Source organism: Sparus aurata, chromosome 20, assembly GCF_900880675.1.
Source record: "Sparus aurata chromosome 20, fSpaAur1.1, whole genome shotgun sequence".
In the NCBI taxonomy this organism is placed as follows: Eukaryota; Metazoa; Chordata; class Actinopteri; order Spariformes; family Sparidae; genus Sparus; species Sparus aurata.
Genome location: NC_044206.1, coordinates 23,288,995 through 23,307,501, shown reverse-complemented (window position 1 = coordinate 23,307,501; position 18,507 = coordinate 23,288,995). Strand labels below are relative to the sequence as shown.

Below are 18,507 nucleotides of genomic sequence, written 5' to 3'. Positions count from 1 at the left end.
TATCTCATTCACACTCTTTCACTCCCTCACCCTCTCTCTCTTTCTCTCTCTCCCTCTCTCTCTCACCCACAGTCAGTCCCTCCCCCTCTCCTCTCCTCCCCTCCCCTCCCTCACCCCCCCTAGCCCTCTCTCCCCCTAGCTTCCCCGGCTATAGGGCTAGCTGCTACAGTAATTGAGTGCTCAGGTTTCACACGTTTCAGCTGCAGGGCTGAAGAAACATGGCAGTGGAGGAGGCAGCAGACTATTTGGCAGAAGTAAGTCTCTACTGTCTGTACTTTCCTGAGAGCTGACTCGCTGTAAACAGACGTCCTCTCTCTCTCCCTCACACATTAATCCTTAACAAGATTTGGAGGGGGGGGAGGAATTTATAGCCTGTAGGATTTGCTGATGTTGTGGCTGGTTAGCAGGTCCGGAGACGGGACATTTGTTGGATGCTGGGACGGGTCGCAGTGGCAACTCTGCTGCACCACTCTGCTGCAGTGTGCGTGGATGTGTGTGTGTGTGTGTGTGTGTGTGTGTGTGTGTGGACAGCTTCAGTGTGATTCTGCATGTTTAAACCTGCTGATTTCTGGACGTGCAGGCCTGAACATACAGCTGCTGTGCGTGTGGGCACAGTTTCATGTTGCACAGGGATGTTGCAGAGGAAGCACCTGACCTTGGACAGTGGCGCATGCTCCGTGTGTGTGTTTGTGTTTTGTGGAAATGGTGAGAAAAAGTAGAGATTAATAAATAAGAGGACGAGGAGAGAGGTTGGAGGGTTTTTTTTGTGTGTCAGTTCATCTTGTAATTAAGTCAGATCCGGTGAGTGAGGGACCTTCAGGAGCTCTGGGGACGAGTCAAAGTGTCCCTAAAGCCGGTGATATGTGATATACAGTATGCAGTATGTGCACGGTCGGCTCACTGCAGGAGCTGAGCAGCAGATCTGAGGCGGTCGAGGAGATCCAGGATCCGATCTGCACCTAACGGTTATTTTCATTATCGATTACACTGCTGATTATATTCACGATAAGTCAAATAATCATTGAGTACGTAAAATGTCAGTATGTTTCATTTTTACAGTCCAAAACACAAAGACTCTTCATTTACTGTCACAAATGACAAAGAAAAGAAGCAAATACACACATTTAAGAAGCTGGAACCAGCAAATGTTTGACAAAAATCAAGTTAAATCAAGTCCAGTGATGTAAATCTAACGTACCAGAAGTGTTTTTGTGAAATGTAACAGTCCAAAACCCAAAGACTTTCATAAATTAGCAAGAAAAGCGGCAAATCTTCATATTTCAGAAGCTAAACTAGCAAATATTTGACTTTTTGGGTCTTGAAAAATGGATGTAAATCTAATAAATTAAATAGTAAAAAAATAAAGGTGTTGATGTGTCTGTTTGACTCTCAGGATGCCGACGGCAGCTGCCATGTTGAAATGGTGGATAAAAATTAGAGGAAGAGGAGAGTGAATTAATTTTCTCATTAACTTAAAATCTACTGATCTACGTCATCATAAAAATGTGAAAAATGTGAAAAGTGCTCAACAAAACATCAAATCAGAGTCTTCAGATTGCCTCTTTTGCAAATATTTTGACATTTTTCTGTTTTATAATTATGAAAAATGATATTATTCGCTGTCGCAGAACAATCTGCAAAGAAAAACCAAGAAAAAGGACATAAATCTAATGAACTACACTGTTAACAGCTGGTCACGTGTCCGACTAACTCTCCCTCAGTGTCGTCGTCGTCGTCGTGCTCTCATGTTGAAATGGGGGGAAAAAAAACTACTGTAGAACTATAAAATGAAGCTTAGAGGAAGATGAGAGAGATTTTGTTATCAGTTAATTTTCTCATTAACTCAAATCTACCGAGAGAGTGACCTTCATGATCGTAAATAACAAAGACAGGCAGCAAATCCTCACGTCCAAGAAGCTGGAAGCAGCTAATATTTGACGTTTTTGATTGAAAAACGACTGAATCTTTGAATCAATCATCGAAACAGTGATTAGCGATTCATTTCCTGCAGATAAAACAAAGGAGGAGGACGTAAATCTAAAGTGCTGTAGTGCTGTTTTTGTTGAATGTTAGTCAGAAATGCCGGCCTGTGTCCTGGTCCTGATCCTGGTCCTGGTCCTGGTCCTGGTCTTGCAGGGGGCAGCTCCCATGTTGGAATGTGTGTAACCATATGAGCGCGAGGCAGCGTGTTCCGGAAAAAGAGCGACTGTAGCATTCTTTGCATATCTCTCATGGATAAATAAAGTCACAGCGACTGAAGCGACACTCAGCCGAACGAGCCTCCACTCGGTGACCAGCGTATGCATTCAAATGTCAGCAGGAGCAAAGTCCTGTGTTTTTTGTAAACAGAAAGGAAATCTAACCTGTTAATATATCCTGTCCACATTTATTCAGAACTAAAATCTCTTTGCTCCTTCTTCCATCGAGTCATAATGTTGACGAGGACGATTGTTTCCATTATCCTGATTATCTCTCTGATTGTTCGCCTGAATCTGTCTTCTAAAACCAGAATTACAGTCTTTAAATTGCTCGTGTTGTCTAACGATCTTAAGCCAGAAGATATTCAGTGGTATGACAGGTGAATACTGCCTGTAGAGTCAGAGCTACTGTCTAAAGGATCATGTTGCACCTTGTTTTTTAGCACATTGTTGCCATTACTTGATGCCGAATTATCCATTAGCAGTTTATGTTTTCACCGCACGCATTCTTGTACAGGCAGCGATCACTGGATCACTGTGGTGCTGAAGAAAGCGTAAAAATCTGATGATTTTCAAGGCAGTTTGGTGCTGCGAGGTGATGTGTGGTTTTGAATGTGTAGTTTTTGTTCTGTCGTTAATCCTGTGGGTGTTGAAATGTGAATAAATCGTATGAAGAACGAACCGAATGATTGTCTCAGCTGCTAACGTGGACGCAGGAAGAGTGAGATAAACAGCATTGTCACTTCTGCATTCCTGGCTCACACCAGCCGATGTGGCAGCAACACGATAGCCGTGATAGTGAAGACTAAAAGGACGGCAGCACTCCCTGGCATGAACATCCACATAAATAGAATGCAGCTTAATTGATTCTAATTCTGTAGTCGAAAGGCCTCCGTGGAGCCTCTGCAGCGGCATTCCTGTGTGCACGTGTTTGTGCATGTACTGCATGACATGCATGCTTCCTGCATGACTGACGGGAAGCTTTGTTTCACTCTCTTTAACTGCTAATATCATGTTTTCTTGTCTCATTTTTCCTATTTGAGACAATACAAAGATGCCAAACACTACACAGGCTTGTAAATATATAAGGCAGTGTTGTAAAAAGCTTAGCTGCGGTTGAGTTGTGTGATAGCGGACGCAGGAAGTGAAGCGCTGAGGTGTGATTCTATGTGATGATGTCATAGTAAAGGGTGCACGACATTAATGTCATTTGTATTCATTTGAGCATGCAGGATGACTTATATCTAATAGTTGTTAAAAACAGTTTACAATTATTTGTTTCGCACTGTTGTAAAGAGCAAACCTGAACACCAACGTTCTACAGGTCAAAGCAGCCAGACTCCCTTAAGAAATCACTCAATTTTGGGAGCGGTTGAGTTGAGAGATACTTTATAAACTGTGTGAAACATTCAATATGATGAATTCTTAATTAATTAGGCCTTCTTGTTAATTCGGCATATATTATACATTTAGTTATTTCGTTCTTTGTTAAAAACGTGGTGCTTTTGCTGGCTTCATTTCAGGGGTGCTGCAGCCCCCCTCAGCAGCCCTGGTAGTATATTAAAATATTCCAACCGCCCACCAATCGTTAGCCAAACGGCTAACGATTGCAAGCATGTTCGCACAGGTGTGTGGCATGATGTTATAGTAATTTAAAGACCGGGTATTTTTTTTTAAGGCTGCAATTTACGATTTTGCCACGTTCCACAAGCTCTCTTAGATGTTTTGTGTGCATTTGTGTTTCAAATTCAACTAAGAACAATTCAAAAAACAGCTATGACAGACAAAACAAATGACAAAGTTCTGCAGTCTGCTTGTCTGTAATAAAAATATAAAGATTGTGGTCTACCGAGACGTTTATTCATTGTCTTGTAGCGTGCAGCTTTCGGTGTCGGATTCAAAAAAACAGAGCGACACTCAGCCGGACTTCAGTACTTTGTAGGAGCGTGATGCTTTGAACTGGAATTCTGATAATGCTCTGAGTTATGAGCGGCCGAGACCGGTGCTCCATTTAACTTAAAAGGCTTGGCATGGTGCCTTACAACCTTTCTCAGGGTTTAGAAAACCTACACAGCACTCTGCAGTCTCACAGGCTGCTACACTCATCAAACAGCGGCTCAATCATTCGCAGGATAAATGTTCTATTTTTGATGAAAAACTGCCCTTTGGAAAATCGTGTTTTTGTGCGTCTCTACTGGCTTTGGTTGATTCTTTCCTGTAATGTGATAACATGCAGGTCATGTGACACAGGAGTTAATAGCTTAGTCATTCCTCTGCAGGATGTTGTGAAGCTTCTCCAGCAGACGTCAGACATTAAGTTTCAGCTGGAGGTGAAATACTTGAAAAGAGGCTCTGTGATGCCAGAACTTGCCTGAGAATCATCACGATTTAAGGTTTTCTTCAGTATCAAAGTCATCCAGTGATATCCGTGTGTACATAAACAGGTACGATGCAAACACAAACTGCTAATTGATTATTCGGCATACTTTTTATTATTGTACCAGTTTGCTAAAATGTGGACTCACTCACACAAATCTGTGCCAAGAATATAATTCCTCTACACATCTGCCAAAGCCTCTAAAGTTCAAGACTTATGATCTCAAAACATAATGCATGATTAAGAAAATAAATAAAAGTGAGACAAAGAACAATAACAGGAGCAACTTTAATAAAAGTCCATCATATTAATGGTGACTGTGGTAGTTTGTTTGATTAATTTCAGGGGAAACTTGCTCTTGTTTTAATGACAGATACCTTTATCTTTACCGAGGAGGCTGATAGACTTACAGCAGCTTATGCTAAATCATTTTGCAAAGATGGGGATGGACTGTGGGTCAGAATGGTGAGATAAGCAGAAAAAGCATAAACATTTGCTGGTTCCAGCTTCTTAAATTAAAGGATTTGCTGGTTTAATGAGTCGGTAATGACAGTAAATGAAGAGTGTTTGAGTTTTGGACTGTTTGTTGGAGAAAAGAGGCAATTTGTAGATGTCATTTTCTGACTCTTGGAAGCTGTGATGAGTATTTTTCTCATTTTTGTGCTTTTTTTATAGACAAAAGGAGTTGTCGTGATTAATCGATAGTGTGAATAGTAAGTAGTTGCAGACGTAGATGTGAACTATGAAAGGGAAAACTTCACTCTTCATCAGGGAACTGAACTTTTGTCTTTACATCACTTGATAAATCAGTGTTGGTGAGGTGGATTCTGTTTTGTTTGGTGTTAATGGTGCGATGTTTCGAATCACACAGTTCAGGCAAGAGATAAGAGTGTTGTGATGCTTTGTTAATGACGTGACAACATTCAGAAACATTTACAAAGACCGCAGTACAGATATAATGTCAATAAGTGATGATAAACAATATTCTAGAGAAGCATTCATTCAGTAAACTTCTGCTGTCATGACGTCCGGTGAGCGCCCCAGTCTGGATGCTGACACCAGAGAGTGTGTGTGTGTGTGTGTGTGTGTGTGTGTGTGTGTGTGTGTGTGTGTGTGTGTGTGTGCGCGGTGATGATGAACTCAGATAAGACCCATTCACTGAGTGGGAAATGAGCTCAGCGATCAGCTTTAGCCAACAATCTGTCTACGATAACAAACGTCACGCTGCAGCGAGCACGGCGAGACTTTCTGCGGCGAGAGTTAATCCTTTAAATTACAGAAAACAAAACTCTGTGTTCATCGACAGTTTTTTAAATCCTGTATCATGTCATCACATGAAGTTGTTATAGCGATACGTGAAGCCTGGATCATTAGACGTGCTGCGACTGTGGTTAGCATTTGTTGTTAGCTTCCAGGAAGAGATGTTTGAGTTCCTCATGGAGACACTTTTCCATTAAATGTTAATATTCTTAATATATTTGTTTTTTTTTCCATAATTTTACAAATATGACTCCCCAAATCAGAACAACATATTTGCCATCTTTGGAAACTTTGAGCTCTTAACCAGAATTTAGATGAAAGTTTAGCTCGCTGGCTTTTTCTATCGATGGCATTTTTTCCCTTTTACAAATAAAAAGTAGAATTTATTAGCAGTAAATCTTTGTTGATCTGGTGTGAACGTTTATGTTTATGATGGTAAAAGTTACTCCAGCTGTAGGAACTGTTAAATAGAGATATTGCTGTGTAATCACATCACTTTAAGACTTAAATAGACAAGAAAATAACATTTCTTTTGAGTATTTTGTTGTTATTTTTGAGGAACCTACAATAAAGTTGTTGTATAAATGTGATTTTCTTCGTTTATATGAATTTATCATCTAGGAGGTAATAAGAAAGTATTACATTTGCTCTCCATAATGATGTTAGTAAACCAAACATGTACAGTAATTGACTGTTTTCTTGATAAAAACAAGTTCAACAATGAACCTGAAACCAAATTATGAATGTTTGATCTCTATCTTTCTCTTTACAACCAACAGATCTGTCTTTGAACGCATCGTCTTTGATTGCTGATCAACTTTATTGTCTTATCAGGAGATTTATGAGTAAATGAAAACAACAAATTTATATTTTTATCTGCGAATGTGGAGCAGTTAGGAGTCTTTTTCGAACCATGAGCAAAGTCTGAAGAGTAGCGGCAGTTTAAATGTCGCCTGAGAGGCAAAATTTGTGGCCCTGAAATAAACAAAAATTAACACACCCACACCTTCTTAAACATCACATTCCCAAGTGTTTCCAGGACTTTTCCAGGCCCTTTTGCTTCTAATTCCACGACTCAACATGGTACAAATTGAGACACAGATCCAGGTTAATATCTTCATTTCTTATTTTTACAAACTAGCAGTTTGTACAGAAGCTCTGCTGTTCTGAACGTTCACTCCACCGACTCCTGAGAGCTACTCGGGGCCGTCAGCATCCCAGAAATTACTGTTTACAAACACTGTAGTGCATTTTTTTTCTTCCAAAAGGCAGCGTAACTGGGACACACACACACGCACACACACACACACACACACACACACACACGAACACACATACTACATGCAGCATGAACAACAGTTTTGTGTCTCAGGGGGAAACAGCAGCGACAAAAGCAGAACAATTTGCAGTTAACCCGTCACGACTGACGATTATCATGCTGAGCTGTGGAATTTACAACAAGTACTGTGTGTGAACATGTGTATCCGTGTGTGTGTGTGTGTGTGTGTGAGAGGATTCAGGGTGTGGCTTGGTGGATGTGTAGAGAGAGAGAGAGCGACAGAGCGAACAGTGACAAGCGAGCGTGGGGTTGAAAAACACGGCGAGGAGGGCAGACGGTCTCCGATTTCTTGATTGCAGTGCAGCGCCACAGCCGGCCACACCCATGTGTTCAAACTCACACAGCTTCAGCACTCTCCAATTACCCTCTGCTCCGGTGCTTATTAACCTACTGTATTCTCTCATTTACACACAAAGAGGCATTATGGGGCTGCGAGCAGGCCGACGCTGCAGCATCACAGACGGTATTCTCTTAGTCCTGCATCTGAGTCGGAGCAGGATTTATGTCCGAAAGAGCTGAAAGATGATGGAAATATCCCAGACTGGATTATTATTAATAATCCCCATTTATTAGACAGCGAACAGGTAGTAATGGACCACATTTTAAAGGGGCACTGTGTAGTTTTTGGAGAAGAAATACAAACTCATCATTTGAATATTTGCACTAAAACGAACTCCTTTTTCATCACTGGATAAAAAAAGGAAAAATAAGGTCCAGGAACTCTGTGTGAAGCTGGAAAAGGTGGCAGGGTCCGCCACATATAGACACAGTCAAACAGCATGAAATTAAGATGAAGAGAGTGTGTTTATTCTGTTTGTTTAGACATTAAAAAAATCACTCAATGATTCAAATTCGGTCCCCAAAAACTACATATTGCATCTTTAAGTTGGATAAAGACAAAACGTGTCCTGCTGCAGATGTGATCCAGATGTGAGACGCTCTGAGGTGATTTTAATGTGTTGTGCAGGGTTTCAATCTTTCCTTGAAGTCCCTGAAAGTTTAACAATGTGAGAGGACGGGTCAAGTTTTCCTATTTTCGCCCGATGAACGTGTACATTTTGAAAATCCCTGCCAGAGGAACCTTTCACAATAAGAGTCGTTACACAGTAATAATACGCTCTCTTCTTCTTCTGCCTCTGCAATTATGTGTAAAACGTAAATATGTGCATGTATCAGGAGCAGCGATCGTCGGAGAACACTGGCACATTGTATATCGGCAAGAACCCAACCGAGTGCATCCCTCGCTGGCACCGAGCGAACCGTCTTATCTATCAGATATAGTAAATCCCTCGGCTGCAGGCCTGGATTTGGCAGGCTGGTTATTCCTGGCGTGCCGTTGTTGTTGCCCTTCACTAAGCAGCAGGCGTGTTGGAGACGGTGTACTCTCACTTCTCTTTCACCCTCAAAACCCCTCAGATGTTTTGTTTTCCCCCCCCCAATTTTTGGCTTTGAATCAGCTTCTGTGAGCTCTCTGAGGTCTTGCCACACAAAATGTACCCTATTTTTTTCTCCCAGTTAATAACACACAAGCCCACGGAGGATTTATTCAACTTATCTCTCGTTGCAGGGATCCGAGCGGAAGCTGTGACACATAAAGCCGCGATATTTGTTATTATTTCCATCAAGATGAACAGAATGAATGAGCTCTGGGTTGTTAGAGAATGTGTAATTGCAGTTTTTGAATAATTCACGCTGTTTCTTTGCGCACAGAAAACGGCAAGTGGAATTAGTTTTGAGTCCCGTTTCATTTTCACCGACCTCACAGCGTCATTTTCTCCTGGTTTCACACACCTGCAGTCGCCTTTTCCTCGTCAGCTCACGAGTCGAGGTGACGAACCAACCTGTTCCTCTCTCTGTGTGTTTCCCCGCAGACGGACGTGAACGCCTGTTACCTGCGATCAGCTCGAGCCGGGAACCTAGAGAAAGCTTTGGACTACCTGAAGAATGGAGTCGACATCAACATCTGCAATCAGGTGAGCCAACGCGCGTAAATCCTCAGGAGCAAGACCCGCACTTCCACTTCATAGTAAAAGTTTTTAATCTATTACAATCACAGTGAAGCTGAAGGTAAAGTCTGTAGAGATCTTAAAGTGATACTCCAACTCTCAATCCGTCCTGTAGCAAAGGTGGAAAATGTTTTTATATTCTGGACAATTTATATTAGAGGCGGTGAAGCAGAAACACGAGATGAAAAACTAATGTAAGAGTGTGAGATTTAATTGTAGCTACGGAAGCGGCGCGGCACTTTGGACCTGCTGAGATATCAAACCGATATTAGATTGACACGATCCACTCACGACGATTTCCAATAACTTTGATTATCTGCTACGGCAGAGCAAAAGGTGGCGATATAACCTTCTACCGTAAGGCCACGCTGGACCATCAGAAACCTGCCAAACAAGAGAAGACGAGCCAAGAAACACAGTTTTCCATGTTGACACATAAACACTGAAAACGGCAATTCTGAAGATCCAAAAGCTCAGTTTTCTGTGACGTGAGACGCCGTTTACATTTCGTATAGAAGGTCAAAACACACAGAATAAAGCTTTGTTTTAAGAAGTGCCCGTGTAGCTGTGTACAGGCCTTCGTCTAAAGTTGACTTTAACTTTGAGTTGTTGTGGAGCCACGGTGAAAAACCAAATTAATCTACTGAAGAAAATATTCTGAAGTGATATTTTTTTACTGTATTTTTCTTCTTGATCCGACTAAAGAGGTGGATGTTGTTCATGTGTCAGTCCCTCTTAATCCGCTGTCGTCCAAAGACGGCTGAAAACACGTCGGCGAGCGTCTCTGGAGTTTAGTTTGACTGAATCCCACATTCACCAAAATGCATGTGAAAATAATCCCCGACAGCACACTTCTCTGGTGTGTAAACAAACCGCAGTTCAGTCCACAAAGAGATTCGAGAGGCGGACCGAGACGATGTTGTTGCAACAATGACAAAAAAAAGGAGTAGAATAACATTAGCCGAGTTCTTTCATAAGGATTATTCGCAAAGTGGCAGCGTTTTGTTTCGGGTGCTTTGCGGTCGAAAAGTTTAATATCAGCCAGCTTTTAATGTCACTGAGTAAAAGTGCGGAAAGCTATTTAAAGGAAGGACGATAGATGGAAGCTCACTCTCTCTTTTCTCCCTCCAGAACGGACTGAACGCTCTCCATCTGGCCTCGAAGGAGGGCCATGTGGAAGTGGTGGCCGAGCTCATCAAGCATGGCGCCAACGTGGACGCAGCTACTAAGGTGTGTGTGCCACCCGGGAGTCACACACACAAACACACACACACACAGCCACCCACACAGGCTTAAAGTGTATGCATGACTTCACACACACACACTTTGCTTTGTCAGCTTCTTCCCAATGTCACATTGCTTAAGCAGCAGTAAGAGAGATGAACGGCTGTGTGTGAGCGGGGAGGTTGACCGGACTGATTTAGTGAAAGGGGAATAATCCGTCCTGTGTTGTGCACGGTGGCGTTCCTCACATCAGAGTTTGTCGGCCGGTCAGCAACAGTGAACCTCTGTAGCCTCCTGAAACCAGCAGGGATGTGATCAGCTGGAAGAAACCTCGCAACTACAAACCTCCATGTTGTGTCGCTACGAAACAACTAAGTGAGAAACCAACACTTGCTAACGCAGTCGTATATTTACCACATCAACTTTACAGGGTGAAAATATATTAGTGTTGCGTTTACAGCTTGTTAATTCAGGTTTAATTGAGCTAGCTAAGTAGCTCACATTGGCTAATATCTCTCAGGAGTCATGTGTGCATGTGTAAGTGCGTTCAGCTGCAGCTCCTGTAGGAGTCGTGAAGCACGAGAGGAAAAGGAGCTGCAGCAGTTCAGAGTCAGGAATGAGGGAGGTGTGTGTCTGGAGTTTCCAACAACAGCTGCTGCTGCTTAGCTGCTGAAGCTGACACACATGCAACAGGTGCCTCCATTAGAGGGTCTGCGTCACTCTCACACCGAGACCTTCTCACTTTTTCAACATCCCAGCTCCGCGTTTTTTATGGTTTTCATTAGCTGGACGTCAGAAAGCTGCAGCTGCTGCAACTGCAAGTGTTGATAAGTGGAACAAACCAGTGGGACAAACTCTCCGTCTCTCTGCGTCTCCATCCACGTGAACTGCAGACACAGTAAAATGATTTAAATGTGTAAAATGTAAATGTTTCCTTTTCTTGTATTTTTTTAAATATCAGAAAGGAAACACAGCACTCCACATAGCTTCCCTCGCCGGCCAGACAGACGTGGTGAAGGAGCTCGTCACCCACAGCGCCAACGTCAACGCACAGTCTCAGGTAAAACACACACACACACACACACACACACACACACTCTCACACACACACACACACACACACGCACACAAAGCTCTCCGATTGTGAAATCATCTTTTTGTGGAGATCCGTGTTGAGTGTGTGCGCTCATGCAGATCGATGCATATACAACTGTTGTACACACACACTGTCCATCTTGTGTGTGTGTGTGTGTGCTGTGTCAGCAGCTCTGCAGTGCTTCCTGGCCCACATTCAATAGTCAGCATGCACACACACACACACACACACACACACACACACACACAGCTCAGGTCACCACAGCAACGATAATAACGTCAATGTCAGAGTCGAGGTCGGAGCTGTAGAGAGGAGGAGAATTAAGTTTGTATCGATGAGCTGTAACTTTTGTTGCTTCACGGAAACTCAATGAAAAGTTTGTTTTGTGCTCTGAGTTTATTAAAGAGTATAATAATAATAAGGCGTTCTGACGCTGGACCATCATAAACCAGCCAAACAAATAAGATGAGACAAAACTTTATTGAAGAGCGTAATTCACGTTACAGCACAATAAGAGAACCAGACGGATCAGCTGATGTGAACTTGATGAACAAAAGTTTCCGACTGTATCCAAGTGTGTAAAGTTTTAATTTCCACTGAGTCCTCGGACCAGAGCGGCGTTCTGACTGTGAGGTTTGAGTGTGATTCCGTAAGAGAGGACGAAGCTTTTGGTGCATTGACACCAGAATAAATACACAGACGAGGAGGAGGAGGAGGAGGAGGAGGAGGAGGAGCATTTTTGCATGCTGAAGTGATTTTTGGATCCTTGTGTTGCTATGGAGATGTGCCTTCTTGGCCTTGTTCTAGTGTCGCACCACACACACACACACACACACACACACACACACACACACACACACACACACACACACACACACACACACACACACACACACTCGAGTCCTCTTCAACAGCCTCTATCGGTGCTGTTATCAGGTGTGAGTGATGCAGCGAGGTGGCAGTCTGCACCTCATGACGGCTTCGCTGCAGCGATGCGTTCAAGTGCAGTTGAAGAGATCAGGAAAAAAACAGAACAAGTCTTCGATCCCGGTGCTTTTACAGTATTTAATACCGATAAAACAAATCTCCCTGAAATTCATTTAAGAAACCATTTATAGATTAAAAACCTTGTGTCAGTTTTTTTTGGCTGACCCAGTGAATTAAATTCCGGACAGATCGAGGCACTTTATCACATTAATGCAAAAATCCTGTAAATCCAATACTGCCATGAAGCAGTCCTGCTTATTGATTTTCAACACGGCCCGCAATGAGCTAATGCAAGCGGAGAAATCGTTGAGATAGATATTACCTACCTGAAGACATTTTTAAAGCTGTATCATTATAATTTTTAACTTTCAGTTTTCCAACAACGTACAGAAGCTTTTGAAGAAAAAGCTGCAGACTGTTTTTGCTGCAGAGGTCCAAACATTCCCCTGATATCGTCCTGGAAATTAGATATTTATAACTTAAAATGTATCTGAGACAACGTAGATTGGTACCAGGTGTAGATGAATGTAACTAAAGAATTTATATCCTACATGTAAGTAAACAGCTAGCAGTCATACAACTCAACAAATCTGGAAAATAAGATTGCTAGTTTCAATGTATCTGGATATGTTTTTTTCCAGTTTTTTTGATATTTGAAAGTCTTTCAAGAGAATTTCTCTCATCCTAAGACTGCTAACTTTCACCCAAGACCACTAATTATGATATCATATTATAACAAATATAAGTTAATGGCTTTTTACTGTGTTTACTGTTTCAGAATTGTCTTTATTTTCCATTTTGACATGTTTTCTTCGATTTGAAGAGGTCAGCACTTACACAAGTATATAAAATACAAACATACACCATCTAAGAAAATGGAAATGGTTCATACAGAAGCACACAAATGAGAAAATAATCTCATATTTTCTCCTGTTATGAGATATTAAAGTCATAATCACAAGATGAGGCCTCCATGCTTTTATTTTGTTGAATGTAGGGCAGCTCCTTCTTCATGGAGGATTCAGTGGTTTAATGGACCTCCCGAGACAAACTTGATGATCATGATTTCAGGTCCGACTCTGTTTTCTTTTCTCTTCCAGAATGGCTTCACTCCGCTCTACATGGCGGCTCAGGAGAACCACATGGACGTGGTTCAGTTCTTACTGGACAACGGCTCCAGTCAGAGCATCGCCACCGAGGTAACTGAGCAAACACAACGACACACACACACACACACACACACACACTTATGAGTCCATGACAGCTTGTAATGCGGAGTATGGACGGAGCTTCTCGGTGGCCAAGAGGTGGCGACTCCACTGGTTGCAAAACAAAGTCTGATTGTGTTTAAGCTTATGAGAAAATTACACTATTTCTCACTTGATAAGTAAAAAGTTTCCTGGGGAGTTTATGGTCTTTCTATTACAGCATGATGTCATCTTGTAAATGATGGTGATTGTGATTGACGGGTCGATACTTCAGCGCGTCCTCGAGTCCTCTCCAGCTCCACTCTCTCCTCTTTTAGCCACTTCTGGCTCTAGAAAACAAAGATGGTGGCAGCCGTGATGTCTAGCTCGAGGCTTCACAATGTTTACACCCGCCTTCATCCAAACCCTCATTTAGCCTCCTCGTGATTAGACGGCAGCATCATGACCAACAGCGGCTCATTTAGGAGACAGAAGCTGCTCATAAAGTCGTCTTTTACTTTGATGAAGTTCATTGTTTTTCTAGATGAATCTGTTAAAGAAAGCGAGGCGTTCACTGACAGCGGCGTGTGTTCATCCGGACCGACCTTGACTGTGTTCAGCTGCCTTCAGAGGGAAACTAATGCCGTTACAGACGTCTGTCATGTGAGGCGTGATCGAGTGTTACACCCGAGAGAGCGTCAGTGCGATCCATCACCTGCTGTCGTGCCGGCAGACGGCCACACCTCGCTGCCTCAAACACGTTTGTGAGGTCACTGCTTATCACATTAAAGGGTAACTCCACCTGTTCTCCACGTTAAAGTGTGTTTACAGGTGTTGGAGTGTACTAAAGTGGTATAAAGCCTTTTTGTGGCTCCAGAGGAAGCTGCATGTGATCTGATGCATTTCCTCCAGTGATGTCACTCAGTGGAAAGGTTGCATCGTGGGTAATGTAGGCAGCAGCTTTTCGGAAAGGAATTCGACATCTCTGGTTGCGTATCAGGTTTTGATCGACTGTCCATAATGAGTTCAGCAGTGTTGTAGCACAATGTCAGACCGGTGGACTGCTTTTAAAATCCTGGCGCCTACATTACCCACAATGCAACCTAGCCGCTGAGTGACATCATTACGTTTTTGTTCTGTCACAACAAATCTGTACTCTAAAGTCCAGATTGTGCACTGTTGCAGCAATTAATCAATTTATCAGTGCAGCGCGTTTGTTTACAGAGCTCGTTCCTCGACAGCTCATTCTTCTTCTCCTTCTTCCTCCTTTTGTCTGCATCCTCCTCTTCCTCGCTCCACCACATCTCGCAGCGCTCCCTCTTCTCCTCCTCCAGTCGGAGACGGAGTGAATTATTCATGCGGGGAAATATATATCCATGTTTGAAGCAACTCCGTGTGTTTAATAATTCACGTTGAACCGTTTCAGCAGCGCACGTGGCAGAAGAGATCAGAAAACCCTTTGTTTTTATAACCTTTTGTCTGCATGTGATCTTTTTTTAATTGCATATATTATATTCTGGAGCTTTACATTACATAAATACATGTAAATGTATGAACTGCAGTGCAAAGTGTATTAATATTCTGCGGTTATATCCACATCTGACCTCATTATTTCTTTCATGATTTCGAGCTTGTGTGCAGGTTTATTTCAATCAGTCGCCTGATTACAGTGGAAACAAGTTGTCGTGTTTTATATATTTACTTTCCGTAGTTTCATTGCTGTGATTTGATTTGATGAATTTTATCTAATTATGTTTCAACGAGGCAAATTTGCTGCGTCACTGCAAGTTTCACAGCCTGAAGATAAAGATCAGATCCCCTCCTGTAGAGGCTTTTTTTTCTCTCGTTTCGTTGCTGCTGTCTGTTGCGTTTTGATGTATTTTCGGGAGATAAAAGTGACGTTGTGTCTTTTTTTTTTTTTCCTGAATTCGTGATGGAGCAGATGAAACGGGAGGAGGGAGGTGCTCAGGGATGGCTTCTGACTTCTGAAAATCTTAAATAGGCTAAATTTATGCGTGTTTGTGAGCCCGTGGGGGTGGGCGGTGTGTCGGCGTGTGTGTGTGTGTGTGCTAACATGGGTGTGTTTGTTTGTGAAGGTTGTTTGTGCAGTTGTGTGTGTGTGTGTGTGTGTGTGTGTGTGCACTGCAGGATCTCTGAGGGGAGGTTCTGCTTTGATGTGTGGGTGTACTGATGCTGACTCGGTTCTATCCAGACAGTCTGCGTCCTGTGTAAACACACACAGACACACAGAGATACACACACATGTATAATCGCTGTTGTCTTACTTATGCTTGTTTCTCCTCGATGATTCATGGTAACCGCTGCTGGTCGCCTAATTTATTACACCGCCTGTGTGAAGTGTGTGCTGCAGGATGCAGTTACCTTCGTCTTGTCTGCTGCTTGATCTGCAGTCATTAGCAGCTAAACGTCCTTCGATTTGTCCTTGTGTGACACTGAACTTCTACCGAAGCACTCAGGATATCTTCAGAGCATCAACTAAAGTGCCTGAATTGCCAAATGGCTGTAAGATTGTCGTGCAGTCGTTTAGTACAGGCGCCCCTTCACGTTAATCTGATGGTGATTCAACACGTCTGTCTGAATAAACGCTCCGGCAACCTGAACGCCAGAATAAATGTTAGCTAAGTGCATTTCTGCAAAACAACAGATAAGTTAAAAACTAAACACTCTTTAATCACTGTGCTGTGTTTATGCTCAAGTTAGATTTAGGCACAAACACGACTTGGTTAGAGTCAGGAAAGCATCGTGGTTTGGCTTAAAATACCTCTTTTGGTCGCCACGGTTACAGATGAGATGGTTCAACTTCCTGTAAAAAAAATACCTGTTTTGGTCATCACAAAAACAGCTGGAAATGTTTTGAAAGTGTCCTAAAAAAAAAGGTCACTTTAATGTAAAAATGCAGGTGGAATAGGTGAGCAACGTTAGGAAGTAATTCATACTTTTACAGCAGGAAATGGAATGCAATCCCAGGTTCCTGTAACAATTTGCCCGATGTAGCGTTACGGGCTAGCTACAAAAAAACCTCAGCACGTCATCGCAGTGTTACACTTTGAAAACGTTTGTCTTAAAGTGTTGCACACAACTCAGAACAGCAACAGTAAGCTAACAGAACCTGTCCAAAGAAAGAGACAGTTCGCTACGCTAGCAGAGCTAACTTGCAGCCACACTCGCTGCAGCATTCACAGGTTGCTTTCAGGAAACTCTGTAAATCGCAGAGAGCTAACACAAATCAGCGAAAGGGGGATAAAACCATGCTAGCTTTATAAATTAACTGTTACGCCTATAAGAAATTTAAATATGCAAGTTAAAAATAATTACTCTTCTTTGCAGAATGTTGGATGTGAAACCAAATTTTCGTTTACAAGCTAGCAGCTAACAAAGTATCCGTCTTGCCGCCCCCTGCTGGTCCTGACTGGTTCTGCTGCTTCACAGGACGGTTTCACTCCTCTGGCGGTGGCGCTGCAGCAGGGCCACGACCAGGTGGTTTCCCTCCTGCTGGAAAACGACACCAAAGGAAAGGTCCGCCTGCCCGCGCTGCACATCGCTGCGAGGAAAGACGACACCAAGGCCGCCGCGCTCCTCCTCCAGAACGACCACAACGCTGACGTGGAGTCAAAGGTACAATACAGAAACTACATCGTGACCCGCTGTCGGAGAGGGAGGGGTTTTATTTATGTCTGTTCTGTTTAATATACAATCCAGCTTATTCCTCACCACATGATACCGTACAAGAATTCTGGGTGTGACTTTGGGAATCTTCTGTCACTGAACCTGCGTCTATGAGTTAGCGTTGTGCTACAGGTGTGTTTCCTTTTCTTAGAGGATTCAGGAAACTAAATAAGATAAAACATGTCAATTAATAAGCCTTTTATGTGCAGGTAGGCAGGCTGCCACCTGACCAAGTCAGGCTCGCTGTTTCCACCTAAAAAATCCTGGGTGGTACGGTGCTAAGCTAGTTTAACGTAGCATCTGTCAAAATCCAATTAAGAACACTGCAAACTATTCTGCAAGAATTCTGAGTAAAAAAAAAGATACATTTGCACTATTCCCCTAAAAATATGTTAGATTTTCTTTTTAAAGATAGATTTTTTTATTGCTTTTACTTTATTATTTGATACTTCAACCAGAGATAGACAACGAAAGGGTTCAAATCTAACCCGGTCTGCTGCTCGCCCCAGAATTAACAATAAATCAAATAAGTAAACATAAGACATTGCAATAAAGATGGCTAGAAGGACTCTCAGAAACCTCTAAGGACCTCTAAGAAAAGTTAAAACACACGTAGCACACCGCTAACTGCTCCAGACAACAGCTCAGTGAACGAGGTGGGTAAGTTCCAGCACTCATATTCTGATCTTTACACGTGTCACGATCTAAGGGCGAGAACAACGTAGTCCTTATTTTGATGAAAATATGCAGATATGTTCATGACATATTATTTCTCAGTGTAGAATAAATGACAGGCGATGAGGGAGAGTGTCAGTCCGTCATCCAGTCGTGTGAACCTCTCTGTTTCGTTTCCTTCCATTACCTCATTCTCATCCACCCATCCTACAGCTTCGTGCAACCATAGTGTTGGTGTTGCTGTTTCAGTTGTTGTGGTGCACTAACCGCCCCATTCTCTCCTCCTCCTCCTCCTCCTCCTCCTCCTCCTCCTCCCTCTATTCGTTCCTTTTTTCTGACCCTACCGCTTCCCCCGTTTTCCCCTTTTCCCTTCTAGATGATGGTGAATAGAACAACAGAGGTACATCTTCTTCTTCTTCTCTTCTCTTCTCTTCTCTTCTTCTTCTCTTCTCTTCTCTCCTCTTCTCTTCT

General features: G+C 42.6%; 1 protein-coding gene across 19 annotated transcripts in view; it reads left to right on the top strand.

Annotated features, from left to right (window-relative positions):
* Positions 1-18,507, top strand: part of LOC115570976 (ankyrin-3-like) — a 106,476-nt gene that overhangs the window by 18,960 nt on the left and 69,009 nt on the right. For 13 of the 19 annotated variants that reach the window (XM_030399873.1, XM_030399872.1, XM_030399857.1 and 10 more), the window contains exons 2-7: positions 9,046-9,147; positions 10,312-10,410; positions 11,366-11,464; positions 13,588-13,686; positions 17,125-17,310; positions 18,413-18,436. In XM_030399873.1, the coding sequence (XP_030255733.1) occupies positions 9,046-9,147; positions 10,312-10,410; positions 11,366-11,464; positions 13,588-13,686; positions 17,125-17,310; positions 18,413-18,436 (609 nt within the window). The remainder of the gene's footprint in view (positions 1-9,045; positions 9,148-10,311; positions 10,411-11,365; positions 11,465-13,587; positions 13,687-17,124; positions 17,311-18,412; positions 18,437-18,507) is intronic. The other 6 variants (XM_030399874.1, XM_030399875.1, XM_030399876.1 and 3 more) reach the window with 1 other exon arrangement.